This window comes from Labrus mixtus, chromosome 11 (genome assembly GCF_963584025.1).
Source record: "Labrus mixtus chromosome 11, fLabMix1.1, whole genome shotgun sequence".
NCBI lineage: Eukaryota > Metazoa > Chordata > Actinopteri > Labriformes > Labridae > Labrus > Labrus mixtus.
This window is the reverse complement of record NC_083622.1, coordinates 13,369,854-13,381,162: the sequence shown is the minus strand read 5'-3', so window position 1 is coordinate 13,381,162 and position 11,309 is coordinate 13,369,854. Positions and strand designations below refer to the sequence as shown.

Below are 11,309 nucleotides of genomic sequence, written 5' to 3'. Positions count from 1 at the left end.
AACATCCTCCCTCTCTTTCTCCCCTCTCTCTCCCACACTCTTTTCTCTCCTTCTTCTACCACCAGTCAACCCCCACTCCCCCCTCCTCCCTTCTTCTCACCCTCCCCCATGCAGCTATGAGTTTTCCATTTCCTTTTTTGGTGAAAAAATCTCAAACAGAGGCAGGGAGGAGGACGTCTCACCAATACCGACAGGAGAGTGTGTTTGGCAGTCTGTGTACTTCATCAAGGCAATGAAACGGTCGAGTCAGCATAAACAACAGTCTGTATATACAGTTTTTATATGTACATCCAGACTCACATGTACACACAAACACATGTGCACTCACTCACTCACTCTTTTATTCTCACAAACACAGAAAATATCTTAAACTTACACACACACACACACACACTTTAATCTCTTTTATTACACATGCATGGTTTCTCTCTCTAACACTTTTTCCACACAAACACACTTTCTGTGTGCACCCTCTCTCTCTCTCTCTCACACACACACACTTTCCTAGAAATACTTTTTTTTTTTTTTTAAACGCCAGAAGGTTTTTCTCTGGCTTAGACTGTAAACACTGAAGTTTTCAGAAAGCTATGACCTCATAAACCAGTCATGGATTTTTCACTATAACAACAAAAAATACACAAAATAAAACCCAAAGCAAATGAGAGATCGGTCAGTGTTAATTTATTAAGACTTCACAAGGAAAGCTAAACATGTTGTACTTAGCCACATCTTTCTCATCGTAAGTTCATACTGTAATCGCCTTAATTTCCATTTTTAATTGTATGTTTGCCAACTCTGACTCACCAGCATCAAAGCTGAAACAATGAAATAGTTTTTTTTTTTGTATAATTTTCACAAATGTTACAAACAATGGAAAAAAACGCACAGAAAACAGCGTTAAACAAATGAATGAAGGGAAATCATGACAGACAAAGACATGCATACTCCTGCAATATACAAGTACAGTATTTAATTTCAGCTTCTTTTGGGTTATAAATGCTGACTCTTTGAGCAATGGTGAAAAAAGGAGATTAATTACAACAAATAAAAAAGAAAGAAATGAGAGAAAACATTGGGTAAAAATAAGTGTCTTTGCAAAGTTAAAAAAGCAGATACATGACATTATAAGCGGTCTGTGTGCCATGTTTTTTATACCCATTATATTATGTGCTCATAACATGATTATCCAAAGTGCAAATGACTTTACTGATAAAAACATCTAGACTTTCTACCTAACTGAAACATATCAGAAAACTTGCTTTTACAGTCTGAAATACTTGTATCAAAACACTTTAAACTGCAGTTATACGAGCAGAGAGCCACAGTACCACACTCTGATTACACAGTTAGGTTCACATACTGTACAGTATCAGTGATTGGTGAGGAAACTTTTCATACAAAATAGTAAGGAGTTTTTTTTTTAGCAAAGTGGCTAGCATTTTGCAGTTCTTTGGTTTAATAGCACATAACATTTAAGTAATGTTATCCTTAAGGCACATAATTAACTTTCTTTCAGAATATAGTTAACTTTTTGGGAAGGGTTGATTCAGAAAATGCAGCATTCGAACAGGATTTTTGCACACCAACGTTGGATGTAAATCTGACCATAAGAGGGACCACGAGTAACTGAACTCTTTATATAAAAACAACCTGAGGCAGCGTTATGTTAGCATGTGTTACCTTCCTCGGTAATGACTTTGGGGTTCTTGAAATTGCGGGGATAAAAAGTTGATATTGTGGTCATTTACGGCTCTATAGGTTAGTGTTGCAGTCGCGACACAGGATCCTGTCACCATCAGGGAAAAAGCCGGCTCCCACCAGCGTAACGGAGCACTGGGAACAGGTGAAGCACGGCTGATGCCACTGGCGATCCTCAAAAGAGATGTACTTTCCTCCTCCAAAACCTAGAACAGAAGAAGAGCAAGAAGTCACATATTAAACTGTATGTCCAGTGTCAGAGAGCTGAGTTTCAATTCTGTACCAATGAAGTTGCAAATCAGGAAAACAATTAAAAATGTGGTCTAAGGGGGAATAAGCTTTTTTTTTTTTTACAAATGAAAAATAAGCATTGGCTTCATATTAATTCTCCATTACATTGATGAATGAAAAATAAAAGGAAAACTAAGTTAAAAATTATCTTTTTGAAGGGTTATTTTGTCTAAAATCTAAGAATAGTCAGAGCTGTGAGGATGGGATGAAACAGATATGACTGAAAGTGACCAAACCACCAACTGTCAGAATCCAGTCCTGCCTGATTCTGATTGGTTGTGTAATCTTTCAGTTCATACCAATAAAAACAGCACAGAGAAAAACAAAAAGACAATAGCCCTTATTATGCTATCGCAAAAACTGTATTGTCAGAAAAATCAGCAGGACGATGATAGTGAAAAGAAGTTCTCAGGGCCTGAAAGACATTTCACAAACATTTTTTTGCTTCTTGTGATGTACTTCCTTTTCTTATCAAGATTTGTTATCTGTATACCGTTAAATCTTTGCTTAAATCTAGCAGAGTCTGAGACCGGTTGAAATGAAACTGCAAAACTAAGCTGACAATTTTTAAGTAATATTCCTTTAAGCATTAATAGTATTCTATGTAAGCATTGAACAACAAACAAATAATGCCATCTTGCCTGTGATTGGCTTGCTGCAGGCCTCGCACTTCTTGGAGTACAGGCTGCCGAAGCACTTGAGGCAGTACGGGCTGTCGTCTCGGGAGGTGAAGTGTTGACCTGCCAGCTGCGTCTTACAGCTGGTGCACACAAAACACTCCTTATGCCACGGCTCGTCCCGATAGGTCACGCCACCTTTAGCCAGGGTCTGAAAATGAGACGGACAAAGGTAAATGACTACCAGGAGTAAAGTCACTTCCTTTTCCAAAGTACAAACATAGTTTTATTTGAGTTTTTAAAAAACGTCTTGCAGTCATTCTGTAACTGACCTTTTTACAGCGCGTGCAGCGGGGGGCGAACTTGTCCTCGTAGCACTGCAAACAGTAGTGTTCATCCTTGTCAGGGATGAAGGACTTTGAGCCAATCGGCTGCTCGCAGCTGTGACAGATGAAGCAGTCCTCGTGCCAGGTAGAGCCTGAATACTCCAACTTCCTCGAACCTGGCAGAGAAAAGTGAGAAGACAGGAGGAGAGACGGATGGAAAAATGACAGAGAGAAGAGAGATTAGTTGTTTTTGTTCAATTCATCTTTGCAGATCTTCAGAAGACAGATGCAGCAAGTATTTCTTTGAGGTAATTTTATTGAACATGAAATAATACACTTGAAAAGTATGAAGGCAATATTTTTCATAAATGTTCTCTTTTGTTTTAAATCATAATACCACAGGCCCCAAACTTCTTCCCAACTTGCTGACAGTGGCGACAGGCCTTACAGAAAGAGATAATGCCATTTTTCCTCTCTGTGTCCCCAACCAATCCATCTTCTCTCTCCGGGCTGTTGAGGTTTTTATGATACTGGTTGCTTTATTCTATGGTGGCGCGGTGGTTTGTGTGGAGCCGACATTTTACACGACTGCTGTCTGCGGATATGCTAACATTTCAATGCCTCAGGCTGTATTCTGTGGTGTTCTCAAATCCACAACTGCAAAAAAAAAAAAAAAATCCTCTGCAAAAACATTAGCGTTTTTATAATATTACAGGATTCTCAGTGGCTCAAGAAGGGCAACATTACTGGTTGGTTATAAGTGTTTGACAAATACAATAAAATAGAGCAGGCTGAAATGCTCAATAACATGAGAATTTCAAAAAAGCTTAAAGAGCTCTGAAGCTTATTTAAAAAATTTAATATGTATCATATACATTCAGATTCAGTTGATCACTCTACTCTAACCGGAGACCCCTATAACACTCATCATTGTATTCTGTATAACACAGTTTGTTGGTCTTCTCTGGCACACCCATATCTCTTTATCTATAAATCCCTTATTGAACGTACAACATCTAATAAAACATCTCTGCTGAACTGGACCACCAGACCCTACCAAACTCACTCTATACTGACTGTCTATTGCTTCAGGTCCTGAGGGGTTTCTCTGATATTGGACAATCCGCTTTTAGGTTTTGTGCTCCAAAATTGTGGAATCATTTAGACCACACTCTCAAGACTGACTTCTCTTGGGCAATTTAAGACAATGATCTCTAACCACTTCACCACAGTGTGTGATTGTTTTTTTTCTTTCTGAGGATCATCCTGTCTTTGTTGCTTTAATCATGCTCTTTTTTGTGACTCCACATCACTGTAAATGAGGGGAAACCTCAATGATTTTCGAGGCTTAAATAAAGGTTTGAAAGATGAAATGAAGATGCCACAGAACAACATCTGTAACTACAGCATGATTAGGCTTTTCTCTCTCTAGATTTAAGATGTAAGCGCCTCAATTATTACACTGCAAATACCTTTACTACACCTGGCAGCAAGTTTGATCTCCACATTAAGTCTCCTGTCAATATGCTTTGAACTATTTATTCTGTTGTTACTGTGTGCGCTCCATGTGTGTTCCATGTTCAGAATATGTGTTTGTGTAATGCATGTCTACCAAATATTTGTCCAAGATAGTGAGTCACATTGGGCCGTGACATAAACAGAGATAACATCTGTTTCATGACTTTTTACATCAGAATCAATAGTACAATAAAAAAGCTAATTTGTTTGAGAGAACAGCCTGCAAGACCACATTTGATAACTGAACAACTGCAGCAGGTATCAGATCAATGTTTTGATGTTTCAGTATTGTCCACTTTTTTTGTTTTCAGCAACCGTTTGTAGTGTTGTATACTACTAAAAACTATGAAATTTTCAAAATAAGATTAGATTGGTTCAGTGTTTGCTCTCACTTACATTACAGGCTGTAATACATATGTGTGAACATGAGATAAGCTACAGTAGAGAGAAAAGAGGAATGTTTTCCTCTTCCTGGAACCATGAGGGCTGTGTTAGCTGTGCAAAGCAGCGCTGGAATAACTGTGTAGCTTATCTCTTCATATCATCACACTGCTGGCAGACCACCAGCTCTGAGGATCTGGCTTACAGACAGCAAGTGAAGCATACTGACAATTACTCTGTCACATTCAGACCTGGCTGCTGCTTTATCATGATGACCCATGGCTTTGGTCTAACTAACTTGGTCCCCTAACTTCTTTGGAGAGTTTGGATTTTGCCATATCATCATTTTCCAAAATCTGTTGCTTAACTATCATGACGGGAATTTGTATACAACATGGAAAAAGAAAAATGTGGGACAATGAGACCAATGCTTAGCGGTTAAATGAGTTCTGTCAAATGCATTATGCACAAGATTTTTCACAAGTCACTCCATCTCTTATTCTATTTCTAAACTTTTTCATCCTGGGTTTTAAGCTCATCTGTGGTTGGTTAAAGAATTATTGCATGATGAGATGCCTTGCATCTTGTACCTGGCATGACGATCTTGTCGCAGGCTACACACTTGGAGGAGAACTCGTTGCAGTAGCAGTCATTGCAGAGCAAGGCCTCATCCTGGCTGGTGAAAGGCTCGTCCGCCAACGAGCGATCACAGCGGAAACAGCGGAAGCAGTGCTCGTGATAATGTCGGTCCTCATAGAAGAGCTCCTGGCAGCAGAACAAGAGGAGACAACAGCCATGTCATTTGTTATTGCGTCATTATTTCCTGAGTTTCTGAATCGCAATCATCTAAAGTAGGTAAATAAGAAAGTCAAAATGCAACACCAACAAAGGTTTCTGCTTATAGTTTTAGCCGAGTTGAGTGTTAAATTCATCATAGTGACCCGTGTAATGTCTGCATGGGCAGTGAGGATTATGTGGTAACTTTGTGTACATGTTGGACAGTAGTTATGTGCATAACTGTTTAAAAAAAAGGATGTCAAATTACATTTCTAAATGCAACTGAGCCAAGAAAACACTTCCTTGATTTATCATCCACTGCCCAGGACGGTGTCAATAACTCATTAGCCTCCTTAGCTCAGCAAACTACCAAGCACTTAAGCATGCCTGTTTCTGTAAACTTCACTAAGTAGAGTATGTCAGTCTTCCACTTCATGTGAGTGTTTTCCATTAAGGGTGAATTAAATTTTAACTCGGTTGTGGGCAAGAAAAAGAGAGACATTCCCTCATGCTGCATTTTTACAATCTAAGACTAAATGAGCCTGCTGGCTTATGTAGACTCAGTGGAAATTGCCTGTATAATTGCAAGATAAATAAGGTTTTACCTTGTCGTGCCACACAAAATATATAGAACATGCCTCATTAAGCATGAATCATGCATCGTTAGCATGACCAAACTTCTAGCTAAGATATCAAAGAATGTGCCAAACACTGGCTAATGGTTTAGAGCTGATATGGGGAGATTTTAAAAAAAAAATTACTTTTCCTGTTTTAACTTTTAAAATATGGTTCAAAGTTTGGAACTAGTAAGATCAACACCAAATCTCTAAGAGGCGGGACTTGTGTTAAAATCAGCTATTTGGGCTGGGTTAAATGGACTTGAGCTTGTATAATGCATTTCTAGTCTTCTGCCTACTCAAAGCGCTTTTACACTGAAGGTCACACCTACCACTGTACACCCATTCACACCCTGCTGGCAGAGGTTTCCGTGTAGGCTGCAAGTCGCTTTCTTTGTATTTCCATGTGGTGCATTTACATTTGTTTGTATTTAATTGAGACTTTGGACAGAAGTCTTGTATTTGAGTCCTTAGAATTAAGCTTAGAAAATGTATATGATGCCACTCTCTTTAATGTGATTTGTTAAGGTATGATAAGTGAAGACAGGAAGGGTCAATTAAATGCTTACCAACAGTACCCGTGTGCACACAAACTTCATGCCACCCCTGTATAAGTCAGTGCTACAGAGGGCCAACCTATTCATAACAGTCTCGATCCGCCTCTGTGTTTTGACGAGTATAATGAATGTTTTCCAAAATGTAAATGTTGTGCAACAGAGAGCTGATATCATGCCTGATCATGTCCAAATGAGAAGCCTTACCCTTGCATCATGCCCGATCAGTTCTTTGCACTCCTCACACGTGTTGGAGAAGAGGCTGTCGTAACAGGGGATGCAGTAGGGACTGTCATCTGACTGGATGTACTTGCGGCCGTACAAGGACTCCTTGCAGTTGTCACAGTCAAAACGGTCAGCCATCGTTATATTGTCTAAACCTGCAACACAGAGAAGAAGAGACGCTTTAAATGGCAAAACAATCCAAAAGAGAAGAGAACAACAAACAAGGACTGTTATAAAGGAGGAGGAGAGGACAAAAAAAAAAGGTGGAAGAGTGCTGAAGTATTATTCTGTAACCTTTTCTGGCACAGCAGTGTAGAGTTCTTCTGCCAATATTTATGCTGTAAATATTTCGGCTTGTACCGGCGATGGAGCTGAGCTGCAAACAAAACACGCAGTGCAATTGGGAGCAAGTGGGAAAAAAGAAAGAGAGACGGAGAAGAAGAGTGAGCGAGAGGCTGTACTAAATGCCGTTTAACTTTTATTGCTGTGTGATGAAAGTGTGGTGGATGAAGAGGGAGGGGACAAGAGAGGGAGCTGTCACTTTTTTTTCCTTTGTTTTCACTTTCAACCGCTCACAAAGCACGGATTAAAAGTGGGACTAAAGACGTGTATACTTGCTTTTTAAGCCCACACCTGTGGATATTTATGAGGCAAGACTTTATTAGTGAGAAAAGCTGGGACCACCGGCAGATACAGAAACCTCATGAAGCGTTTGTTGTTTTGTCACAGACACTTGAAGCTGTTTGAACTCGCTAACAGGTGGCTTCCTTTAAGCATAAAGTGCAGCACAGCAACATACAGATACAGATATGAGGGACATGGTTTTCACCGTGCGATAGGGCCCCTTGATCATGACTGAGCACACAACAAAGTGACAGAATAACATTGTGAGAGCATTATGGCAACAATATCAGGTTGCCATAACATTACAGCATGGCTGGAAGGGAGCCTAGTGATAATGGATACAGTCCTCTGGCAGGCTGCACTACTGGCAATTCATTCCCACCATCCAGAAATAATAATCATGTCTGATACAATAATCAATCACAAACTGGCCCCTTTGCTGCCTGTCTTACACCCACACATACATTTTGCAAAGGGTCCACCAATGCACTCGAACACGGGGGTGATGCAGGAAAAAAGAAAAGGAACGAACGCCAACTCACACAGAATCCATCATCTAAGACCACATCAGTCCCAGACTCTCGTGTTACATCCGTCTCAACCGTTTGCCAGACAAAGCTCTTAATGAATCGGGGTGAGAAAGTCAAGATCCGACAGACCTCACCTGCTCGTAGTCCTCATTTATTAACCCACTGACAGCTTTCTGCTAACACAAGCGAAATTCCACAAGCTGAAGAGACGCTCTCAGCTCCCTCAGACGATCTTAAGACATAAATAAGATGTATAGTGTAAATTCTCATGAGGCCAAACAGCCATGTGTAAACACTGACTGTCATATATATCTATTTAAAGACTTAATGGACACATCTTTAGTATCAGATGTCTCTCACTATCGCTTCCATCTGGAGGCTTTGGCAAAGAATCAGAAACAGCAGCTGCAGTCTGGCTGGGTGAGGGTGCTGAACTTGGAAATCTGCTGTTTTAACACAAATTTCGGAAGATTTGACAAAACCATCGGTCAGAAACTTGCAATCAGCCGACAACATCAAGATAAGATGAACAGAGTTAGGAGCTGAAAATGAACACTCTGACCTTGATTTAATCTGCAGTGCCAGGTAGGTATGCGCTGCCTTCGCTTGCCAGGTAAGAGGACGAGACGAGGCATGATTCACAAAGCTGGGAAGCGAGTTCTGTGACGTCTGATGTCAGCTTTAATTTCCAAAGCAAATCAGGCAGCTGTTTGCTGCCCTCCCGTAAACTGTATAATCCATATATTCTTGACGTAATCAAAGTTTGTAGAAAGTAGGACAGGAAACTTTTTTCCAAATAGGCAGACATGCAATCCTCTGACAAAAGGAGTAATATTCCAAGACTGATGATTAAACCTACCAACATCCCTGTATCTGAGAAGGATCACTTGAGGGTGTTCCTGGTTGCATTATTGGCTAGTCTCCCTCTCTACAGCTGTTCTTATTGTCTCCAGAGAGAATCACAACTTTGCCAGCAATCAATTTAGGATTAAGATGTATAAATGTAAAGGTCACACTTGATTGCAAAGTTTCCAAAGTCTGATGCATGAATACAAATGAATTAACAGATCACAAGAAGAGCTTGTTTTAAACTCCAGGTCATGAACTGATTAAAGTGTTCAAGTGACCAATACAGATCCTGAAACGAACCTCTGATGGCACCAGCTCTCACAGAGAGGGGCATGACATCAGTGTTTTCAATCCCTAGGGCGAAGGACTTAGACATGACGGCATGAAGATTGCTGACCCAAAAAATCCACAAGAGAAGAGAGGAGGAGAGGAGATGAGAGGAGAGGAGAGAAGAGAAGAGCAGGAGAGGGGAGGAGAGAAGAGAAGAGAAGAGAATAAAAGAGAAGAGAAGAGAAGAGAAGAGAAGAGAAGAGAAGAGAAGAGAAGAGAAGAGAAGAGAAGAGAAGAGAAGAGCAGGAGAGGGGAGGAGAGAAGAGAAGAGAAGAGAAGAGAAGAGAAGAGAAGGAAAAGAGAAGGAGAAGGATCTGGGTCATGATGAAATCCAGTCCGGAGGCTAGTTCTCACAGGGCTTTGTATCTGCTACTGTATATGCTCACTTCCAGGCAGAGGTCCATCTCCTTCATCTCCAAATGACTAAGAACCGACTCTGGGTTCTTAATGATCCCAAATACCAGAGCTGTGACTGAATACATGCCCCTGGGAAAAGTGTGGGCTTCAAGTAAATCACCAGTGCCCTCACACAGGACAATGGTTCAGAAATGTTGCAGGGACTTTTTTTAATTATAGAGTTGCAGCACAATGGAAGAATCTATTTTTAATGGAGCAACCATGAGTTTCATTTTTGATCCAGAGAGGTTCATCTGAGATGGCATACCAACATTAATATTACATGTAGCTCTGTTAGTCACAAACGATGGGCTAGTTGTCTTGTTACCTTTGACACTTCTTGTCCATGTGAGCTGAAAATCAACAATTAGGCCGACATGTCAACAGGCCGAACTCAATCTGATGATGAAGACGGGGATATGGCCAAAGCTCCTGTACATTTTTGTAAGATTATTCTTGTCCCACCTTTTTTAGAGTAAAGAATACTATTTTCTAAGATATGTGAATCCTGTTGTTTTTTAATTTCTCCTTAGCCACATTTTTTCCATGCTGAGGTGAAAACTTTTTTTAGGGATTGAATCATTCAAATAAGATAAATAAAAATGATAAATTAATGACTAATATTATCTTCTTTACATATGGCATTTTGTTAATAAGTGGCCATGGTGAAAGAATGATAAAAAGAAGGGGGATTTAAGACCCTGCTTCATCAAGAAAGAACAGGTGTCAACCCTATCTTAATATTATGGGATGTGATACACTCTGAAGGCTGTAACAGGGATTTAAACTGTATGTGTTTTCACACATTTGTCTATTAGATAACAGAGGAATTCCAAGGCTACATTCTTCTGGTCATCACAGCCCTCCATGATTGGCATAATGAGGTCACGTTCAGGGTCCAAGTCAAGCAAGCCAGTTGTATGCTGTTGCTAGGCAACATAGTCACAGTTGGTCACTGAAGGTCTAGCATTTACCCAGTCCAGTCCAGTCCAGTCCCACAGGCAGGCCTGTTAATCCCCAGGCCAAACTTTGCTTACGCTCTGGTTGATTCCAAATGAACAGTCGACACAGACTACTGGGAATAATCCTGACAGCCCACCATTAGAAAGAAAAGGATTATACGACTGAATATTAGCTAATTAGAGGAAATATGTCATGACTTGCACTAAAAATTCAAAGAAAGTTACCATATTGATGTTTAAGACATGAAAAAGAGACTAACTTTGATGCCATTATCTCTAAACTAAAATTTAAGGGTCTGAAGACACCTATTGTGGGTCACTGTGAGTGTGAGTCAGTGCCATTAAAGACTGGCTAACACTGAAAACATAGCCTTAGGACAAGAGCTCATCTCAGTGAAATCACACCAATTACAGACATTAGTCAACGGCTGTACAGGGTTTTTCAGTAAACAATCCATTATGAACATACAAGCTATCAACAGACATGGTGCATTCAAGATATTTAATAAACTTAAATCAATAATTTGTATTTTAGAAATGAATAAAATCAATGTTTCTTGTGTAACTAATCTAATGTGTTGCACTAAGAAGCTCCATTCAAAGTAAACTCACAG

General features: G+C 40.0%; 1 protein-coding gene across 2 annotated transcripts in view; it reads right to left on the bottom strand.

Annotated features, from left to right (window-relative positions):
- Window positions 1-665: 665 nt before the first annotated feature.
- Window positions 666-11,309, bottom strand: part of fhl3a (four and a half LIM domains 3a) — a 30,316-nt gene continuing 19,672 nt past the window's right edge. Inside the window, exons 1-6 of one of the 2 annotated variants that reach the window (XM_061050139.1) lie at window positions 7,299-7,458; window positions 6,987-7,159; window positions 5,422-5,596; window positions 2,939-3,108; window positions 2,631-2,817; window positions 666-1,904 (exon numbers count right to left, since the gene is read on the bottom strand). In XM_061050139.1, coding sequence (XP_060906122.1) covers window positions 1,753-1,904; window positions 2,631-2,817; window positions 2,939-3,108; window positions 5,422-5,596; window positions 6,987-7,142 — 840 coding nt within the window. In that variant the 5' untranslated portion in view covers window positions 7,143-7,159; window positions 7,299-7,458 and the 3' untranslated portion in view covers window positions 666-1,752. Of the gene's footprint in view, window positions 1,905-2,630; window positions 2,818-2,938; window positions 3,109-5,421; window positions 5,597-6,986; window positions 7,160-7,298; window positions 7,459-11,309 lie in introns of those variants that run through there. The other variant, XM_061050138.1, reaches the window with a different exon arrangement.